The sequence below is a fragment of the Indicator indicator genome, chromosome 11 (genome assembly GCF_027791375.1).
Source record: "Indicator indicator isolate 239-I01 chromosome 11, UM_Iind_1.1, whole genome shotgun sequence".
In the NCBI taxonomy this organism is placed as follows: Eukaryota; Metazoa; Chordata; class Aves; order Piciformes; family Indicatoridae; genus Indicator; species Indicator indicator.
In genome coordinates, this window is record NC_072020.1 from 4,686,712 (window position 1) to 4,709,078 (window position 22,367).

Genomic DNA, 22,367 nt, shown 5'->3' on the forward strand with positions numbered 1-22,367 from the left:
TATCAGTCTCCCTTATTTCCCCATTACAGCATGATAATTAATTCATCTATTTATGGAGCTTTAGAAATGAAAACCCTTAAATACTTGCTAAACATAAGTAACGCAGGTTAGGGGTCAATTCTGCCAAGATTTTGTTTCCAGGGGTCCAGACAATTAGCAGCGAGAATATATTTCTAATTCACTAAACTCCTTTCTTCAGCAGTATTTTTGCTGACAGATCATTGAGGCCCTTGTCCCTATTCCCTTTTGTGCCTGTTAGCCTTCAGAACTCTCTCCTGCTCAAAGGAGTTGCATTAGGTGATAGAGATTTTTTTTTTTTAATGGGTTGCAGCTTACATGTTGAACTTTACCCTTTCTCAAGCAACTCTTGCATGATGGCATTTGCTCCATTACTACTGCTGTGATTTTATATTAATAACAAGGATAGGGTTGTGCATTGCAGCAACTTGCATACAGGTCCAATTGCCTGGCATTAATTTTTCTCTCCCCTGAACTGTGTCCTTTTGTGTGACAGTACATCAGACACTTAATGATAACCACTTGTAATGTTTAAAGGTGAAATGGAGAATAGCATCTGTGACTGAAGTCACAGAGAGAATTTAAAATGCCCTCTGCTTGTGTGATCAGCTATTAAAACATTTGCTCTGTTAACATTTGTGATAATTTCCACTCCATCAGAGGGGAATAATGTGATTGCATTTAATTAATGAAACTGGAATTCAGTTGGGAGACTGGGATTAATACTGGGTCTCTTGTGAATAGTTAAGGTGAGATGATAAAAAGCCAGGACAGTAGTAGTCAATTTTAGCATAGTCTTCTAAGAATGTCCGACTTAGTCTCTTCCCCTGTGTCTTGGCTTCGGTTTACCAGTCTCTTTCTTTCCTCCTTTTCCTCAGCTTTTGAAAGAATTGGACACCTTTAAGTTGAGAGGGCACAGAGGTCCAAATATACCAAGTATGTGTAGTATTACTCTATAATAATATCTGTGGAAAGGGAAGAGACCCAGGTTAGTGCCACATCTGAGGTCAAGGCAATAGTATGGCCTTAGCAATTAAATGTTCTTGGCTCATGTATAGCAAAATGTAGCAGTGCCACACATGAGTATTAAAGTATTAAGTTCAGGTAACAAAATTCCTTTCTTCCTGTTAAGTTTTAATTTTAAAAACCATGAAGTTTGCAATCCAGTATGTTGGGCCATCCGTATGGCAATTAGATTGTATAAAGGCAGAAGATGTCATTTCACCTTCAGGTGGGAACTGAAGAAGGTAAATGTGAGAGGAGCATCATTCTTCAACGGTTTTCTTTCTTGCATCATAAAATGATGACACAGTCAAAGGGAAGCTCACTAGTCTGAGTTTATATCCTGTGTTATAAGAGCTCTTACTGATGGACACGCAACCTTTTCATCTGTGAATTCTGCTTCAATCAGCATTTATTAAATTAGGAAGCATAAAACTTTTATAGCATCCTGAGGTCTACTAACAGGCCCATAAAGATCTGTTAATTTGTATATCCTCCTGATCTTTTCTGTATTCACTTCCTGTTTGCCTCTTCTCTGGTTTAGGTTTGTAACCACTGAGTTTAACATTGTGGCTGATGCCTAATGAGATGAGCTATATAATGATCCCACAGGATCAGTCAGTGCATGGTGGCAACTTTCACTATAGCCTGTGCTTATAGTTGGGTGGCATAGGACAAAACAGTGCCAAGGTTTTGGGAACAGGGCAAGGGAATCAGCAGTGACAAGAATGGCAATTTATTACCTTGGAGGTAGGATGCAAATCTACAGGAAATGGAGCAGTGTTAGTTCTACTGGCCAGGAAACAAGCAGCTCCATCTTACTTTGCACTTGTCATATTAAAAGGGTTAAGAATGGTTGACTCTAGAATGAACCTCTGGTTCTGAGCGCTGGGATCATCAGCTCTTAAGCAGGTGGTGTAGGACTACAGAAGATGATCACCTGTTTCTATGAACAGGCATTAGGGAAGTTGACTGAAAAGACATCTTGACAAGCATCGACTTACTGACAAATGTAGGCAGAAGATGAACTACAAAAGCAAGTTTGCCTTCTTAATAAGTGGGGGGGGTGTGGGGGGGTGGAGGTGTACGTGTGCAAAACTGTCTCCAGGTCATATCCAAAGGCAAGGAAATTCTTCATTCTTACATTGTCTCTGTCTTGCTTCTTGTTGGAAGAGTTTGAACATAGTACATGTAAATTGTAGAGAATCTTGTTTCAAAGACTTTAGCTACTTCAGCAGGATCCTCATTCAGAGTAAATGATAGGTAAAAATGGCAGTAAATTGTGAGCTCTTCAGACAAAGATGTTTCAAAGCATCAATGTTGAGAACCAAAGTGCTCTCATTTAAATACAGGTGAAGTGAGGATTTTAAAATACTGAAAATAAACAAGGACAATGGCATCCTGGCCTGCATCAGGTATAGTGTGGCCAGCAGGAGCAAGGAGGTCATTGTACCCCTGTACACAGCACTGGTTAGGCCACACCTTGAGTACTGTGTCCAGTTCTGGGCCCCTCAGTTTAGGAAAGATGTTGAATTGCTGGAGCATGTCCAGGGAAGGGCAACGAGGCTGGTGAGAGGCCTTGAGCACAAGCCCTATGAGGAGAGGCTGAGGGAGCTGGGGGTGTTCAGCCTGGAGAAGAGGAGGCTCAGGGGAGACCTCATTGCTGTCTACAACTACCTGAAGGGAGGTTGTAGCCAGGAGGGGTTTGGTCTCTTCTCCCAGGCAACCAGCACCAGAACAAGAGGACACAGTCTCAAGCTGTGCCAGGGGAGGTTTAGGCTGGAGGTGAGGAGAAAGTTCTTCACAGAGAGAGTGGTTGGCCATTGGAATGGGCTGCCCAGGGAGGTGGTGGAGTCACCATCCCTGGAGGTGTTCAAGAGGGGACTGGACGTGGCACTTGGTGCCATGGTTTAGGTAGTCATGAGGTTTAGGGTGACAGGTTGGACTCGATGATCTTTGAGGTCTCTTCCAGCCTTCTTGATTCTATGATTCTATGATTCTCTCATTCTTTCTGAGCAGTTACGGATGTTTCTTCTGTCTCGTTTGGGTGTGACAGGGAACTCACTCACTTAGCAGGTGTGAACCTTACAGCATCTGCCATGCAGGACTTCAGCCTCTTTCAGCTCCCTGCCAGCACTGGAGTTGTTCAGCTCTTCAGCACAGAGATGTCTCTATAAACATCTAAAAATAGTAGCTGTGTGTCACTGTGTTTGTCTGAGTTTCTTCTTGTATGAGAAGTTAATGGTGGCTGAGCCTGAAGAAGTCACAGAATCTTAGGGGTTGGAAGGGATCTCCAGAGATCAAGTCCAACCCCCCTGCCAAAGCAGATCACCTAGAGCAGGCTGTACAGGAACGCATCCAGGTGGGTTTTGAAAACATCCAGAGAAGGAGACTCCACAAACTTTCTGGACAAAATGTTTTTTATGATGTGAAGAAGTTCAGATTTTTGTTAACAATATTGAGATGTGGTTTTTTGACCCAAAACACCAGACCTTCAGGTGGCAGAGTGTTACATCATACTGGTAAACATAGAAGGTTGCTATCATAAAAGATAAGTGAGAATCATGTCAAAATAGTGTGGTAGTAGTGAAGTCTTTGAGGAAAAAATATCCTGTGTCGTCCTGTGGCATTCAACAATAGAGCCACCTGAAAAGGATGAAAATGGAAATGGTAATTGCTGTGAGAAACAGTTGTGCCATTCAAGGGGAAGCAAGCCCGTTGCTGAGAGCCCTTCCCATAAAGCACAAAATGTCACAGCACGCTTGCCAAGGCTTCAAAGGAGAAAAATAAGTTGTTAAAGGTTCAACAGGTTCTTAAGTCTTGTCTCACTGCTGCTGTGCTGTAAAAGAGGACTGGTCTCTGCTGTTCCTGATACATCCCTGGAGCCAGCCAAGCAGATCATCTTGTGCCACAGCTGCCTGATGGAACTACCTGACATATCTCATTTTCAGACCTGACTGATAGAAGAGAAAGGAGCAGTAACAGAAAATGTTCACAATTTTTTCATTGGGTGATATTCTAGTTGAAGAGGCCTGTTCAGATATCTGATGGTAGAACTGATAAGCTCAGTTTAATGGAAGGAAGTTAGTTCAGCAAATACAGCAATTTCAAACCAGATGATATGTACCAACCATAACAGACTCCTTTTTTTATGCCTGTCCAATTCCTAGACAAACCTAAGGCTCAAGGTTTTGGCTGAATGATTACTCTGATAATGTTGGGAAGCAGAAAACTAATTTGAAAAAAAATTGAGTTTAAACTTAAGGCATGAATTTTCCATCTGGGGATGTGGTATCATAGAATCACAGAATGGCTCAGGTTGGAAGGGACCTCAGAGATCGTCTACTCCAACCTTCCCACCATGGGCAGGGACACCTCTCATCTAGACTCGGTTGCTCAAGCCCTCATCCAGCCTGGCCTTGAACATCTCCAGGGAGGAGGCAGCCACAATCTCCCTGGACAGCCTGTTCTAGAGTCTCACCACCCTTCTATTGAAGAACTTCTTCCTAAGATCCCGGCCAACTTACTGTCCCTCAGCTTCAACCATTTCCCCTTGTCCTGTCTTTAGACACCATTATGAAAAGTCCCTCTGCAGCTTTCCTGTAGGATCCATTCAGGAATTTGAGGGCAGCTCTAACATCCCCCCTGCAGTCTTCTCTTTTATAGGGCTGAACACCCCCAGCTCCCTCAGCCTATCCTCACAGCAGAGGTGCTCCAGCCATTGGATCAGCTTTGATCATCTTGGATCATCTTTTTTTTTATATCCGAAAGTTTCCTGATGAAACTCAGGATTGTGAAAAAGGAAAGGCTTTGAAGCCTTATTTTCCTTCTTACCCACTCAGCCATAATAATGATATCTTTTTTGTTCCCTCTAGAGATCTTTGCATTTTCTCTGGGTGCTTGTTTTTCCTGTGTTGTCACTGGACTTTATGGTGGTAGTGCCATGAAGTTGAAGTGGAACTCAAATCATTTATGTTAGCACAAGTGGATTTGATCAGTTTGGGAGAAAATGAGTAACAAGGTAAAAGTGTCAGTATCATGTAAGCTCCAAGTTAACTATTGATGACACAAACTATTCATGTTGTTACAGATCATAAATGAAAATCTAATTATGATGATGTCCTTGTGTAGCTTGTCAGATAAAATTAGGAGGGTAATAAGTGGTTTTCACAGATAAAAAAATCTATTTGGAAACCAGTTGACCTAGCACAGTAGGTTTAAGGCTACAGAATTTAATCCAGTCATAGCTGCAAAATCAGATTTACTACCATGTAGTGTCCTGACCTCTGTTGAAGCCCTTTGATTGTGTAAGTACATGGAGGCCACCGTGGACAGTTGTTGGCTTTTGTTTCTGTTGTAAATGAATAATGCAGGGAAACTGTGGCAGGGATTCAGTTCTGCTGTAAGAACCAGCAAAAATTTCCACTTAGTGCATCCTCTAGCCTTTGCTTTTGGTTCTTTGGTCCAGTAAAAATTGTCACTGGAAAATCCAAGCACTTGTAAGTTTCCATCCTATGGGAGCCTGATGTAACTAGACTAAGAGTAGGAATGAATATTTAATGTCTTTTCTTACAGAGCATGACTTTTCAGTAGAGAAATGTGTGGAGTTTTTACCCTTATTCTTTGAGCATATGTGGGAACAGCAGTCAACTGTGGTTGATTTCTGCAATTTAAAAGTGAAAACTGCAGAGAATTTTCTGAAGGCAGGGTTCGTTGGTCCTTATTGCTCTGAGTCCAGGGGCTCTTGGAGGCCCAGCTGGAGCCATTAAGTGCAGGTCACATCCTTCAAAGCTGTTGAACACTGTCAATTGGTGTCAACAGGTTAGGGCTGCATCTGCATTCTAAAGCTGTTCATATCTGGTCTGTACAGGTTTGGTCAAAAAGGCAGCTCTTGAGGTATGAATGTGGTCTCTCAAGGATTTTGGTAGAAGGGGATGTTGATGCCAAAGCAGAAATGATATTTGAAGTAGGTAACAGTTTCATCTTGGGTGACAGGAAGTCTATTATTAAACTAGCAATCTCTTCAGAAGAATTTCAAGTTCTAAATTAAGCCCAGGACATAAATTCCCTCTATATTTTATCATATGGTAATAGTTGCAGGCTTGATCTTTCTGAGCAATAAGTCAAAAGTCTTTATTGAATTTTTACTGAATGAATCTTGTTGAATGCAAAGAATTCCTAATCTAACAGAACAGAATTTAATCTAGTGAAGAACCTTTTGTCTAGTTTTTGCCATTCATTTGAGGACTTAATGCAGCCTTTGTTTTGCTAAGAATTATACACCATGTGGTCACAACATGCATGGAGAAGTTCTGAGTAGCTCTGAAACAAACAGCAAGCATCTCTGGCTAGTTTTACAGGCTTTCAAGACTTGTATCTGAAAGAGTGAGATGTCCTCTTAGATGTTCTAGATCCTCATGCAGATCATTTTGGAAAAGCTCATAAGCATCATCTGAATTCTGTCTGACCAAATTAAGACATACAGGGAGGTTGGGAATGTTCTGTTCCAGGAATGGGGCTTCTATCAGCTCCCTGAGCAACCTCTTCCAGTGTCTCCCCATCCTCATGGTGAAGAAACCCTTTCCTAACATCCAGTCTGAATCTACCCATTTCTAGTTTTGCTCCATTCCCCTCAGTCCTATCACTACCTGACACCCTAACAAGTCTCTCCCCAGCTTTTTTGTAGGTCTCCTAAGATACTGGAAGGCCACAACGAGGTCTCCTTAGAGCTTTCTCCTCTCCAGACTGAACAACCCCAACTCTATCAACCTGTCTCCATAGCAGAGGACCTCCAGCCCTCTGATCATCCTGGTGGCCCTTCTCTGGACACCTTCCAGCACCTCCAGATCTTTCTTGTAATAGGGGCTCCTGTGCTGGATGCAGTTCTATGGGAGAATGGTTGGCTGCTTTGCGCACCTGTTGGGTTTATTCTCCTACATGTTTGTTCTGTAGATGAAATTGTAGAAGGAAGAAAACTTCTCTGGTGACTGGATTCTCTCTGCCAGAGAAGAGTTTGATGTGGCCACCTTAAGTTCTTCACAAGTGAAAGATGCTGCTTGTAAACTGCCTTCTAACAATAATACCTTCACAATTCTCTTGTTTAGGTGCTCTTAATTGTTAAAGTTAGACTAGAAAATTATTTTTATGGCAGCAGTCCCATTATTTTCTTTCCACTTCAGCTGGCATTCAGAACACCAAATCTTGAGATCCATGGTGATCTGATTTTTTTTTTCTAGCTTATTCTGCCCACAATAGTGTTACAGTACTACCACAATTAGTTCCTAATACATAAGCACTAACAAATAATAATAATAAGAGAATAAAAGCAATGAGCCTCTTTTCAAAATGCCATTCATCTAAAGATACCATCCGCTTTCTGTTGCCTGTTTTCAGTTGTTCAAAAGAGGAATTCCTCAGCAGTAGGGCTGTGATGCAAAGAATGCAAATGAAATCCCAGGTTTGTGTAGCTAAATCAGGTTTTATGAAGCATTCTTAGGACATGCTGGATTATCTGGAGGGCTCAAGTTTTGAGGAGCTAATTCCTGTGTGAAAGAATTGATCAGACCACAGTCCTGTGTTTCATCTTAGCAATATTTTGGAGTCATATTAACATGACAAAGATTAGGAAATACATTTTCCACTTAGAATGCTGCTTTTGTTTTTTTCTCAAGATGCTGTTATTTTTCATTTTATTTATATATTTTTAAAAGAGGCAAAAATCACAATCAGGTTCCCCTCTGTAAGTAAAAGAAAAAAGAAAAGTCTAGTGAATATCTGTCCCTGGGGAGGCAGTGGTGATGGTGTGAAACAAATGGGGAAAACAGCTCTCTGGAGAGCAATGAGTTGAAAGGAACAAAGCAAAAGCCCTTTGCTGGGCTGGAGGTTTGGTTTGCTGGCTGCATGGCTGTGTGGTGGCATTGTTTGAGGACACACCTGCTCTAACATCATCTTTAACTAGAAGCAGGCAGGTTTGTTGAATGCTCTAATTGCTGGTAGGCATGAAAGGATTGCCTAGAAGATTGCTTCCTAGGCTATCCTTTGATGTTTCCTACAACTTGGAAGCGAAGATTTCTTTTCCCTTTATCTGTCTTGCTAATAGGTGAGAATAAAATATCTCGTTTCTGCTTTCATTCTAGAAAGTATCACAGCACACTCTGTCCAGTTAGCTGTATCAGGGGCCAAAAGACTCCTTTTATCTTGTGTAAAGGTCTGTAAAACACAAACATGCTCATCACAGTCCACGCTGATAAAGCACTCTTAGCCACGTGTTCAGTTCCTGCAGGGGTCTCTGGGCAGCAGAAATATTCTGCTGTGAGCAGTGGGCTTGTCAAAACTCTACAGCTGGGGCTAGGAATTTTGAATGCAGTCCTCTTCCTGTGTGTTACGAATCTTGGACTGCACTTAGAACAAGTTGTTTAATTGCAGTTTATGTTAAGTTATAAAAACAAGTCTAATGTACAGTCCTAGTTTTGCCTTATCCCTCTGCAAGATTTGATAAGCAGACTGCTGCACTGAGGCTCAAGATTCTGAAGCTCCTCTTATGAATGACTTGTGTTGTAATAAATTGTAACTATAGCTGTAGGTAGAAATGATATGATGTATTGTTTGCCAAAATTCTCAAATCAATAGAGTAACACAAAATCCTAGAAGTTAAGTAAGTTCTTGCTTAATTCACTTAAGAAATGCCTAGCTGAAAGAAATGAAGATGGGTTGCTTTAGCCCATGTAAACAGTCACTAAACAATCTTTCCCTGAGGAAATGGACTATTGCAAACATACTTGAAAGTACCAGAATATCTAAAAAATCACAGAATGTCAGGGGTTGGAAGTGATCTCCGGGGATCATCCAGTCCAACCCTGCTGCCAAAGCAGCATTTGCTAGAGCAGGTCACACAGGAACAGGCACAGAGGCAGGCTTTGAATGTCTCTGGTGAAGGACACTCCACAACCTCTCTGGGCAGCCTGTTCCAGGGCTCTGTCACCCTCACCATTAAAGAAGTGTCTTTTCATGTTGAGGTGGAACCTCCTGTATACCTGTTTTTCCTTTTTCTGGCACTTGTCAGCACCAAACAGAGCCTGGCACCTTCATTTTGAAACCCACCCCTCAGATACTGATAGACATTGATCAGATCCCCTCTTAGCCTTCTCCAGACTAAACAGCCCCAGGGCTCTCAGTCTTTCTTCACAGGGGAGATGTTCAAGTCCTTCAGTCATCCTCAGAGCTCTCCAGTGGACTCTCTCCAGCAAATCTCTGTTCTCTCTTGAACTGGGGAGCCCCAAACTGGACACAACGTTCTAGTTGTGGTCTCCCCAGAGCAGGTACTGCCTAAAAGACACTTGATGATGACCTATTCAATGCCTTCATTGGAAAGTGGCCTTCTCTGCTTTATCTCCAAGTCAGTGGCTTCAGGATTGTCTCTAAGCCATGGAGAAAGAATAGGGTCACTCTCATTTTGGTGTGGCTCTGGGTTTTGTGGCCACATACAGGCAGAAACAGAGTGTCCTTGGACATAGCCCTGCAGGCAGTTCTGCAGGCATCGCTTTGATAGGGAGCAGCTCTCTCCGGAGTCTTTTCTTAGGTTTGCTCTAATTTAGTCTGGTGAAAAAAGGCAGGGAATAACCACATGTTTTGTACTGTATAGACATACAATTATGTTTTGGGGTTTTTTTCTTTCTTTTGTCCTTTTTTTTTTTTTTGGTCATTTTTTTGGGGTTTTTTTTTTTTGTCCTTTTTTTTTTTTTGGTCTTTATCTTTTTTGGGAGGGTCTCTTTTTGGGCCTCCTTTTATTTTCTCCTTCTTGATGGATATTTGTGACATCACTTTAGTGTGTCTCTGCATGCAGTCTCAGTTTCGTAGGAAGTGTTCAGAGCTCCAGCAGAAATTGTACTTTAAAAAAGAAGGAAATTAAATGTGCGAGATGAAGCTGATATCGTTTTGGGTTTAGTTTATGCAGACAAAACGTCAGGAAGTTCAAAGCTTGCCCTGAGCTGTAGTCCATCAATCAAACTCTTGTGAAAGAATAACACTAGTAATCATAAACCCACAAAAGATGTGAGATACAAGAGGAGTACAAGTATTAATGATCCTGACCCATAACTGTGTTGTAGATGAAGGGTTTTGTATTTAATTTCCTGAAGAAGGCATGAAGGGGCAGATGAATGGGGGAGGAAAATATCTCTTGGAAGCTTAGTTAATTGATGGAGCAACTTTCAAAGCCAAAGTAGTGCAGCAGCACCCAGATGTGACTACTCTATAAGCTGACTGGTGTAATTGCATATTATGTTCTATAGTGTTTCATTTTAATCTTGTACTGATGTTTGTGAAAAAATCTATGCAATTACTTTTTAAAGGAGGACTTACGAAAACAGCCTTTTTCCTTCACTGAAACACTTCAGTCATTGTTGCCAAGCTAATATACAACTAATATACTACAGTGTCACTACAAATGTGCACCCAGGTCACACTATGGCTAAGGGCCAGTTTAAAAGATGATAGTTTGCAAACATAATTATGGGTTTGGGGAGGAACTATGTTTCTTTCATTCTTAGGACACATTAAAAGGAAAATATCAAGATCAAATAAAAGGAACTTAATCACTTCCACACAATCACAGAATTATTAAGACTGGAAAAGACCTCTGAGATCAAGTCCAGCCTATGACCTAGTACCACCACATCAGCTAAACCTTGCCACCAAGTGCCACATCCAAGCTTTGCTTAAAGACTTCCAGTGATGGCGACTCCACCACCTCCCTGGGCAGTCCATCCCAGTGCCTAATCAGCCTTGCTGTGAGGAACTGCTTCCTAATATCTAACCTAAACCTCCCCTGGCACAGCTCCATACCATGCCCTCATCCTGTCACTGGTTGTCTGGGAGAAGAGCCTGACCACCACCTGACTGCAACTTCCTTTTAAGTAGTTGTAGAGAGTGGTGAGGTCCCCTCTAAGTCTCCTCTTCTCCAGGCTGAACACCCCCAGCTCCCTCAGCCTTTCCTCAGACAACTTTCTCTCCAGCCCCCTCACCAGTCTCATCACTCTCCTCTGGACCTGCTCTGGTTCCCCAATGTCCTTCCTGAAGTGAGTACCTCTCCTGTGAGGACAGGCTGAGAGAGTTGGGGCTGTTCAATCTGGAAAAGTGAAGGCTCTGAGGAGACCTTATTGTGGCCTTCCATTATCTGAAGGGGGCTACAAGAAAGCCGGGGAGGGACTTTTTAGGGTGTCAGGGAGTGATAGGACGATGGGGAATGGAGCAAAACTAGAAGTGGGTAGATCCAGATTGGATGTTAGGAAGAAGTTTTACACCATGAGGGTGGTGAGACAGAGGAACAGGTTCCCAGGGAGGTGGTAAAAGCCCCATCCCTGGAGGTTTTTAAGGATGTGGCTCTGAGCACCCTGATCTAGTGTGAAATGTCCTAGCCCATGGCAGGGGGGTTGGAACTAGATGATCCTTGAGGTCACTTCCAACTGTAACAATTCTACGATTGTAACATTCATAATGTATGTGAGATTTGGGGTTATGCTAATCTGGTATTTTTAACTAGGCTACTTTCCACATTGTTCTTTTCCTCATAGGCAGTTTATGTGAACGTGTGTGTGTCGTCTTCTCTGTGTAGGACTGACCCATCACATCTGTAGTCTCCTGATGGAAACCGTGGCTCTGTATTTGGAGGCAAATGACAAAAGCAGCATCAAGACAGCAAATGCACTGCTGCTGTCCTTGCTTGACATTTTGCACCACGTGCTGACCTACACAGCAGACATCGTGCGCCAGACCCTGCAGGTATGGGACTTGTTTCCTGGGATCATCACCAGCTTCAATTATTTTTTTTTTTTAGACAACTTCCTGTTATTCTAATAAGTAAGTTCCCACTGTTCTGATTTTATTCCATTTTTAGTGTGTCAAAGCATGTGTTGTTCAACTTTATGTCACTGTTTCATGTGGTTACCTGGCTAGACTCTACACTAGCCTAAATGTGTGGTGGAAACACAGATCCTAACTGACCATTTAATTTCTGTACTTTATAAAGAGCATAACTCAATATTTGCTTAGTAATAGCTCAAAACATTTTTCTTCTCCTTTCTCCTCCCTGGTGGTGTTGAAGGCCAGGCTGGATGAGGCCTTGAGCAGCTGAGTCTAGTTGAGAGGTGTCCCTGCCCATGGTGGGGAGGTTGGAGGAGATGATCTCCAAGCTGACCCATTTTGTGGTTCTATGATTTTAGAAGGGAAACATTACTCTATGAAAACATCATCTTTTTATTGTAAATCACATGCCCCGTGTTTTGATGCTTGGGGATATGACAGTATTCAGAATTATAAGTACTAACAGATCTTATCATAGGCTTGGGTCCCCTGAGGGTTTTATTATTCCTATATTAAATATTTAATTTGCTGTATTATGAATGGTTCAGGATACAAGGCGAGTCAGAAGGGCATTATAGGACAAGTCAGATGGAATATCATTGCTGAGAATGCTAACCTTGCAGTCACCTTGATTTTTCTTGGTTTGATTTGTACTTGAGATTACTCTAGACAAAGTGTCTCCTTCAAATTTCCACTCAAACTTCAACCACCTAACAGACTTAATTTGTTTCTCAGAACAGTCACCAAGGTTGCTTTTTCTTTTCTCTCATCTCATTAAGGCACAGAAGTTTGGCACAGGAGGGGACACTCAGGCTGCTGAAGACCTTCTGCTTATCAATAAACCCCTGACAGACCTAATTAGCCTGCTTATTCAACTGGTGAGAATTTGGAATGTTGCTGGAGTTGGAATTGTTCAGCTGAATTCAACATTTTAGAGTTCTGTTTGCTAGTTTTATCTTGTTGCTTCCACCTAGTATGGAGGAAAGACTCTAAGAATTTTGAAGCAATTGTAGATCATAGTGCCTTGTAGGTTGCCAGTGAAACCAGAGTATGTCTCAAGCATGGAAGCAGGATGAGTAGCAGGCTGCAGGTTCTCAGTTCAGGTAGATATTTGTGTATATAAGGGGTCTGGAGCACAAGGGAGGACCAGCTGAGGGAACTGAGCTTGTTTAGCCTGGAAGAAAGGAGGCTCAGGGGAGACCTTCTCAGTCTCTACAAGCTACCTGAAAGGAGATTGTAGGAAAGTAGGGGTTAATCTTTTCTCCCAAGTGAAAAATGACAGAACAAGTGGAAACAGCCTCATGTTGCCTTGGGGAAGATTTAGGTTGCACATGAGGAAAAATTTATTCACTGAAAGGGGTGTCAAGACCTGGAACAGGCTGCTCCCATTCTTGGAGAGATTTTAAAGCTGTGTGAACATGGTGCTGAGGCACGTGGGTTAGTGGTGGACATGATAGTGCTAAGTTAGCAGTTAGAATTAATGATCTTAAATGACCAGAATGATTGTGTGTATAGCCAGACTTCAGCCCTGTGGAATGGACTAGGGATCACTGCATAGGGAACAGATGGTATTCGATATTTGACACAGCAATGTATTGCTAGCATTAGAACAGTCAATGACTTAGTTTGTAGTGAGTGATGCTTTTTAATATTCTTTCCATGGGTTTGAGACTACTGAGATTTTCTCCAGGGTTTAGTTTTATTTTAACATAATCCTGAGGGACTGACTGGTGGGAATGGTCCCAGCTGATTTGTGAAAATATTTGAAGTCGATCTGTTTACAGTCACTAAATTCCAGGGGTTAGTAGCTGTCACAGTGTCCCATTAAAATCTCCAGAGTGCTCTGTTGTTGCCCTGATGCATCCCATCAGCTCAGCCTCCATTGCACTGTGCCAGAGATTTGCATGACTCTGTGTAAGACTTTGTAGCAGAGGAGTGCTTCTTGAGCTGCACAGGGCTTGCAGAGGCTGTTTCAGCCTTTTAGTCAACACAAAGCCATTAAAATGGGCTATGAGAATTTCCCACTATCCTTTCCAGGTTATTTTGCTTAGAGGCATTTCAGGTTTGCTGTGTTCTCTTCCAAGCCGTTTGTTTGTTTGTATTTCATTTCAGTATAAGCTTTCAGATGCATTGTGATATGAATACCTGTGGTCCTTCTACTATCTTTAGCATTGTCTGTCACCTTCTATCTTGGGGAAGAGTGTGATTCATTTTTTATTAATTTTTGGCATTATAATTGTTGCCAAAGTCCTTCCTTGATGGAGGACGATCTGAACCAAAGAGACTGAATTTTAAGTATCTATTATTTAATCTTTAGAAGTTCTTTTAATTTATTTTCTATAAATTTTTTAATCACTGTATATGATAAATAGACATGTAGAGATGAAAATGTTCCTTTAAGCTGGAGTCAGTCATAAATTTAAATTCCATTAACTGTCTAAAGAATAGAAAATTAGAGGCTAAGCTTTATTCAGCCTGTACCACCTGGAAGTCTTTTCTAAGTTTTTAATTAAGGGACAGGATAATTGTATAGTTAACATGCACTGATTGGATTCTGACTTACCCTTGTATTTCAGAAGCATGGCAGCAAATCGTCAGGAAGTTTTGCTTGGTATTTCTATGGAATCTGCTGTGTTTAAAATGCTTATTTAAAATCTGCTGGGTTTAATCTATGGGTAAAGAGTAAAGACCTGCTGCTGCTGCTTTTTGTGCAGTTTTGGGGTTGAGTTTTGTTAAAGATTCTGCAAAAAATGAGGTATTTTGGTTCTGAAATGCATATATGTTCTTTACAGACATGCTTGAGTGGATATATGAAAGTTCATTTCAGCTAAGTTTTTTAAACTTTATATCCTTTACCTATTGCTTCATTAAACATTTCCTGGTAAGGTTGGAAGGGTTTGAACAAATGGAATCATAAATTTATCATTTAAGATTCACTTGTTTAAAGTGGTTTGTGCTCTAATCTATTTAACTAGACTGGATTCTTTGTCAAGTCTGGGGGGTCTCTCCAGACATGCAGGCTCCCTACCCCTCCAAAAGACTCAGCTCTGTCTAAGCTTAAGTGCTGTGGAGCTGCCAGGAGTAGTTCTCTGACTCCATGGAGCTGTGTGACTACATAGCTGTTTATTACTGTTTTGAAGCATTCCATTCTTTGTGAACTTTATTTTCTGCAGATAATGGACATTTTAGCTTCTGAATTAACTATCACTTCAAGATACTGAGCTAAAGTTATTTTCTCTGGATTGCCATTTCTACCTATCTTAACCATATTTCTAGTTTCCTATGTCACTTTGAACAATTGCTTTCCCTCATTGGTATGGATATACCTCAAGCAGATGATTGTTCCGTGTCCCAGTGACTTCCCTGTCTCTTTTTCCTCAAGTTCCACTTGTTTATCTCTCTTAATAATCCCTCAAAAATTCATGTGAGTTAAAGTCAGAATCAGTTTTTCCCATCTGTTGTTATGCTTTAGTCTCTCACTTAAGGCACAGCATATCAAGTGCAGGATTGCACATTAACAAAACTCCAGAGTTTTGAAGAACACGGAAGAAGAAATAATGGCAAACCCTCTCATGCAGAAAGCACTGCAAATATGCAGAATTCAATAGTTAATCCCATGATCAGTCTGCCCTTAATTGATCAATAAGAAGAAAATGAGCAGTTAGTCTTCTGCTTGGCAGCTGTGTGTTGTGAAGTTAATTACACTTAGCTTTTTTTGTGTGAGGTTTCTCTGCTCAAGCATAAATTGATTATTCTACTGAAACTTGCAGCAATTAGGGAAGTTATCAAATAGCTTTTACTTTTTGATGTGCCATTAAACTGAAAGAAAAAAAATGTTTATTTACTTTTCAAATCACTTCAGTGTGGATTTTCAGAAACTTTCAGAAGAAGGAGTTTCATTTCTCTGTGGGTCCTGGATCTCCTGTGTAGGTCATCCAGTCTTTTCTGCAGCCTGCCAGGCTGCTGGGAGACTTTTCCTGTCTTCTGTTGGTAGGCTCTTTCATTATAGTCCTACTAGTAACATTTGCATTTGATTCCTGTGCTCTGTCTATTACTGTTGGAAGACCAGTTCATCATGTGCCAACATGAAGAGGACAAATATGAAGTCTCAGTGCACATGGATGAATGAGATGATCTCTTCCAGGTCCTTTCTGTCTCTGTGTTGCCCTGGTTCTAAGGCTGTGCCCTGAGTTTGATTTTTGGAGTCTGCAAAGGTATTTGTCAGTGAATAATGCAAGTGACTGCAGAAGAATAACCTTATAGACTACAGAATTTTATTTCATGTTTCATGGGAATACAGACCGTTCTGTGGTCAAGGGGGCAAGACATATGTTGATTTCCTGTATTAGATAATGTATTGCTGTTAGTGTATTAGAAATGGTACCTGCAAATTTAGGTTCTCTTCTATACAGCTACCCTGAAAAAAAATCCAAGACCCAAACAAAAACAAACAAACAAAAAAGCAACCAACCAAAAAGCAAAACAAAAGCACAAACCCCAAATCAAACAAAAAAACACCAGAGGAAATTAGCCTGGAATTGTCAGAAGCACATGATTTCAGAATGGGTATTTAGTTTCTCAGCTATTAGGCCAGATGAATATGAACTGAAAATACATTCCTTTTTAAAAACTTTTCCCTTGGGTAGGAGGATAACAATTTTGCCTGAAGCCAAAATAGAATACTCCATTTTTTTATTATTATTTAGAACTGCTTATATTTACTAACAAGAACAGCATAGTGAAGTTAGTAGGTTTAATAATGATGGTTTGCTTATAGATTTTTGTTTAATGTTTGCAACATCATCCTCCCCATAGTTCCCAGCAGTGCTTCCTTTACAGCACATCCTGTAATCACATCACTGATCCAATGAACATCTAGCTCTTATCAGGACAAACTCTCTTTGTGTATAACCTCATTAATGCACTGAAATAGTGTCCCCTCCGGGTAATCCAGACAGTTTCATTGTAGCTCTAAAATTAGATGCTGTAACAACTCCAACAGTGTGAAAACTGCCACTTCAGCTCAAATGATCACACAGCTCTTGCAAGGGTTTGCAATTCCTGAACATGCTGCAGCCGGGTTCAAAATGAAGGCACTTTTGACAACAGACTGCAGAAATAGAGATGTGCAGTAACAGGAGGCATCCTGCTCCTCTCCTCGTTAACCTCAGCACACACACAGCAGGTTCCACCTAGAAAGGAAGAGGAGTAGAATTCTCCGTTGTGAGCTCTTTCACAGGAAGTCATGACAGGGCCATCAAAATGAAGTACAAAGCAGTACACAACCTTCACTGCACGAAGGGCCTGTCATAAGGCATTATCTCCAAATGTTGAAGTGAAAAATAAATCTGGAGTTCTGAGTGAGAGAATGGCAAAAATTATTACTTTAGATGCTGAGAAATTTATGTTAAGATGCTGGATTTTCTTCAAGCTGTGCACTAGCCCAGAATATTAACAGCTGTAAGGAAAAGGAGTGGTAGCATTTCTATCTTGCTGAAGGGCTGAATCCATAATCCTCTCTAAGACTGATAAAGCAAGAAGAAATGAAAGGCCACCAGAGTTTTTCATGACATTATGAAATATTAAGGAGCAGATATTTTCTTAAAGATTTAGAGTGTTTGTTATTGGTTTCTCCTCCCCTGGAATAACAAAAACTGAGGTGGCTGCTGTCTTGAAGAACTATAAATGGACTTTAAAACCTGAAATACACTGATTCATATTAAATGGAATTGTTCTGGTTAGGACACTGTTCAAGCTGATTAGGAGATGAACCATCCATCCATATTAATTGTCTAGCAGCACAATTCTAGCTTTGCTGTTCTTATTAGACATGAGATACTGCTTCCTTGAAAGGTGGGTTTTCATTCTTTGGCTTTCTATATTTACAGATACTTATTTTCAGTGATTGCTTTTGTTTATACCAACGATTTTCTTCAGATCCCCTATTCTTTACAACCAGTCCTAACACTGACTGGCAGCCAGTGTTAAATTTTGAATTACTGATTTATGGCTTTTGACATCTAAATCACTACTTGTGCCTAGTAAAACAGCCAAGTGGTGAGAGTTAGAGAAAAATGCTGATGCAGACATACTTAGATAGGGACATTGCTGAGAGTTCCTCTTCCACCTTAATTATTGATGGGTTAGACTGCAGGTCAGTGACTATCATCCCCTCCTGTGTAAATACAGACTTTCCTTTTCTCAGCTTGCTTTCCTCTTCATCCCAGATCTATGCTGTTATTGTTTTACCCTACAATTTTTCCAAGATGACAGCAACTTGCTCCCCAAGCTCCAGATAGCAGTGAAGCTTGAAGGGACTTTGGTGAAGCAGAGGAGTCTGAAATACAACAGGGGATGAAAGACTTCATTGGCATTTATGATTAATTGAATGAGGTGATGTCATGGCTGGCAAGCCCCATGGACTGGCAGCTAGGTATACCTGTCTACACACATCTAGTCCCAAACTGTAAGCTAGAGTGCTGCTTTGGAAAGGAATGAGAGGGAGATGTTAAAGTAGTTTAATTTTTCCTTCCTTTATTTAATATGTTTTTTTCTTTTTCAGTGAGGAAAATACAAGTCAGCACAAAGCCCCCAATGAGATCAGTGGAATTGTGTTGTTACTTGATAAGGACTAAAGCTAAATGGATGTAGGAGGCTTGTTACTATTTGTAGCTTTTCTTCTGTTTTTAGCCTTGTAATTTACGTTTATCATAGAATCACAGAATGGCTCAGGTTGGAAGGGACCTCAGAGCTCATCTCCTCCAACCTCCCCACCATGGGCAGGGACACCTCTCAACTAGACTTTGCTGCTCAAGGCCTCACCCAACCTGGCCTTCAACACCCCCAGGGAGGACGCAGCCACAACCTCCCTGGGCAGCCTGTTCCAGAGTCTCACCACCCTCAGACTGAAGAACTTCTTCCCAAGCTCCAGTCTAACCCTGCTCTCCCTCAGCTTCAAACCATTCCCTCTTGTGCTGTCTCTAGACACCATTAAGAAAAGTCCCTCTGCAGCCTTCCTGTAGGATCCCTTCAAGTACTGGAAGGCAACTCTAAGGTCCCCCTGGAGCCTTCTCTTCTCCAGGCTGAACACCCCCAGCTCCCTCAGGGTATCCTCACAGCAGAGGTGCTCCAGCCCTTGGATCATCTTTGTGGCTTCCTCTGGACTCACTCCAGCAGCTGTGTCCTTATGCTGGGGACACCAGAACTGGACCCAGTATTTGAGGTGGGGTCTCACCAGAGCAGAGTGAGGGGGCAGAATTGGAGAAGAAACAATCCAATAGCTGGCATTTAGACTAGAGTGAAGAAAAACTATGCAGTAAAACTGTGAAAGTAAGAGCTGCTGTGGTCCTGTCACTTGCATAGCATTAGGTCAAATAGAATGTGATATGTCTTGGGGCTATGCGTTCATTGCTTCCATCTCTGTTCAGTCTGGTTTAAACATGAAGCTAATGGAAAACAGGATTCTTTTTTGCATACAGATCCCCTGGGAATTGCTGCTTGAATATTTGAGGAGTGTATATCTGACGAGTTGTTCAGAGATTAAAGTAACTGTGTGGGTTTTCCTTAAAATGGAAAAACTTGGAAAGCTCAGGCTGCAGATTAAATGCTTCAAGTGTATCAGAGAAATTGTTGGGCAGCCTGTAGGAATTATTTGCTTTTTATTGTCAGTAAGGATAATCTGTTCACTGTACTTTAATCTAGTTTCTTTGCATTCAACTAGCACTTCTGGAATTAAAAACCTGAGTGGTGAGGTGCTGTTGCATTTCCCCCCCTTACTGATTAAGTTCATGGACTGTAAGGCTATTGTAGTCATTTAGTCTAGTGTCTTCTAGAACACAAAACAGAGGCTTTCCTAATTTAGTCTTCATTATAGTTTCGGGGGTTTTTGGTGTTGATTATTGTTTTCTTTAAGAAAACAAAATATTTTTGTAATATATAAATTGCCTGTGATGGAGAATCTCAGTGCTAAGAAAGCTATTTCATCTTATTAAAGAAAGAAAGAGAAAGGGAAATAAAGTATTCCCCTCTCTCTAACTTGCGTGGCTTTAGCTACAGTTTGGAGCTGTCATCTTTTACCAGGCTTTTATTAAAGGAGGAGTTAACCTGTCCTCAGTCTGCTTTCTCTCACATGTATACAAAGAAAATGCAAATGCCCTTTAACCTTCCTTTGATAAGCTATAGACCCATTAAGTGGCTGGGTAGGCTGGAGTCTACCTCAACCAGAAGCCAGTGACTTGATTGAGAAATAATTAGCTGAAGTTTTATGGTGTGTATTATGTAGAAGATTGGGCATCATGGCTGCAATGATGCTTTCTGCTATTATTACTTCTATTTAAAGCAAAATATACTTTCTGAAAATGAGAGCTGGCAGCAGCATTTCCAGTGCTTTCATGATGTCAGTATAGATAAGGTAGACTGCAGTGGAGACAACATTGCACTGCTGCTTAAGAACAATCTTTTAATTGTATTTCATTACTTTGTTAAGCTTAGGTCAATGAAATTTTGAATCAGTCAGCTAGGAAATATTCTTTCCTGTCATAAAGCAAATGTTAATACTCTTACTAATCTCCACCAATGTGCCATTCATCTGAAACTGGAGTTTGATTTTTGTTTGTTCCTTTCTTTTTGTTCATTTTTAGCTTCCCAGTGAAGATACTGAAGTATTTGTGAGTGCTTCACAGTGCCTATCATTGCTGGTTCAGCTGTATGGAGGGGAAAGCCAGGAGAGCATGTCTTCAGAAAGCATGGCTAGCTTTGCTGAAGTGCTGAAGGCCAGGAAAGAGACACGCCAACTGAAGCTTTTATTGAGGATTGTGAAGAGACTGGTGAGTCAGCTTCTAAATCTTTGTAAAGTCCATGTGATGCTGCTTCTGTATCATTGGATAGGTTTTGGTTGGGTTTTTGTTTTGTTTTGTTTCTCTTTAAGTAAAAAAAGGATTCTGAAAACAAAGTGCATGAAATCAAATGTCATTCACCTTGCCTGGATGAAGGTAGCCTTCTGCACTGCAGACCTCTTATGAGATAACTGTTGGATTTCTCCCATTTCAGTTAACCATTCAGATATTTAAGTAACTTATGGTACCTGATGTTATTTGTTCAGTACTTCAGCTTTAGGAAGTATTGAAACCATTTTCTGATTGCCTTCTGGGAGAACTAACCTTGTAGCATTAAAGAGCTGTTCAGAAATACTGTGCTTGACTGCATGATAAAGAAATAATCTATTTTATGCTTGAAATAGGTGTGTGGGTGGACTGATTCATTCACATTGAGACACAGGGACCACTTCTACTGGCATGGTTTAATGTAGAAAGCCAATCAGTGGGAATCATGCAGGGGCTTAGTCTGGTGATGCCATTGAAGGGTAGGGGTTTCAGCTCTGACATGGTGGCACGACTGCAGTACTGTCTTTCAAGTAGCTAGGGTGGGAACACTTCTGCATTCTCTCAGATAATACTGTGGGCTTGAGCTGTGGAGACAGACTTTTCAGGAGGGCATCTAGGAATAGGATTTTGAAGCTGAGGGAGAGCAGGTTTAGACTGGAGCTTACGAAGAAGTTCTTCAGTAGGAGGGTGGTGAGACTCTGGAATAGGCTGCCCAGGGAGGCTGTGGCTGCCTCCTCCCTGGGGGTGTTGGAGGCCAGGTTGGATGAGGCCTTGAGCAGCTGAGTCTAGTTGAGAGGTGTCCCTGCCTGTGGCAGGGACCTCAGAGCTCATCTCCTCCAACCTCCCTGCCAGATGAGCTCTGAGGTCCCTTCCAAGCTGAGCCATTCTGTGATCCTGAAAGTGTCTTGATAAGAAGCTTTGCCTGTGTTGTCACCTTGCATTGGTAGATTACTTCCCTCTGTACTCTTCAAGAGCAGGAATTTTCAGTTAAAAGAGGGAAACCTCCCAGGTGTAAGAGGTAGAAGACACTTGGGTTTTTTTAAATGCATTGCTGGCTGCTAGGGTAAGGCCATAATCAATGGCAGCAGGAGTTAAGAGGAAGCAACTTTTGTAGAGTTTCTGGAGCTGTTCCTGTCTTCTATTTCATGCCTACTGCATTTACATCACAGGAAAGACAATGCCATACCCTTCTGCCCAGTTTTGCCTAGTCTTTTCCCTAAAAGAAGCAAGAATAGCTAGAATAAAAATTCATACGATTATTAAAACACATAACTTTTTTCATTCCTGACATCATCTTGAGTTTCATTTATTTCTTATGTTCTTCCTAAAAAGAAAATCCTAGTACAGATTTGGTTTTAAGGACACTTCCTATTGACCTTTGTTGCACCTGTGTTCTCCGTGTAATTGTTGTGTTGCTTAGAACTGGCTTTTGCATTTCCCCAAAAGCCAATGAAAAAGGGAAGGAGAAATGATGTTGCAATAAATATATCTGGGCTATTTAATTTCAGCAGAGCTATGGACTCCTTTCCCTCTAGGTGGAAGACTGTGGCTCTAAAGTTGACCTAAAGTGCAGTGTATTTAACACAAAAACTTCTGCTGAGTGTC

At 41.3% G+C, this 22,367-nt stretch overlaps 1 protein-coding gene across 1 annotated transcript in view; it reads left to right on the top strand.

Annotated features, from left to right (window-relative positions):
* ULK4 (unc-51 like kinase 4) overlaps positions 1 to 22,367 on the top strand; it is a 133,237-nt gene that overhangs the window by 70,924 nt on the left and 39,946 nt on the right. Inside the window, exons 32-34 of the mRNA XM_054384894.1 lie at positions 11,633 to 11,799; positions 12,660 to 12,758; positions 20,520 to 20,705. Coding sequence (XP_054240869.1) covers positions 11,633 to 11,799; positions 12,660 to 12,758; positions 20,520 to 20,705 — 452 coding nt within the window. The remainder of the gene's footprint in view (positions 1 to 11,632; positions 11,800 to 12,659; positions 12,759 to 20,519; positions 20,706 to 22,367) is intronic.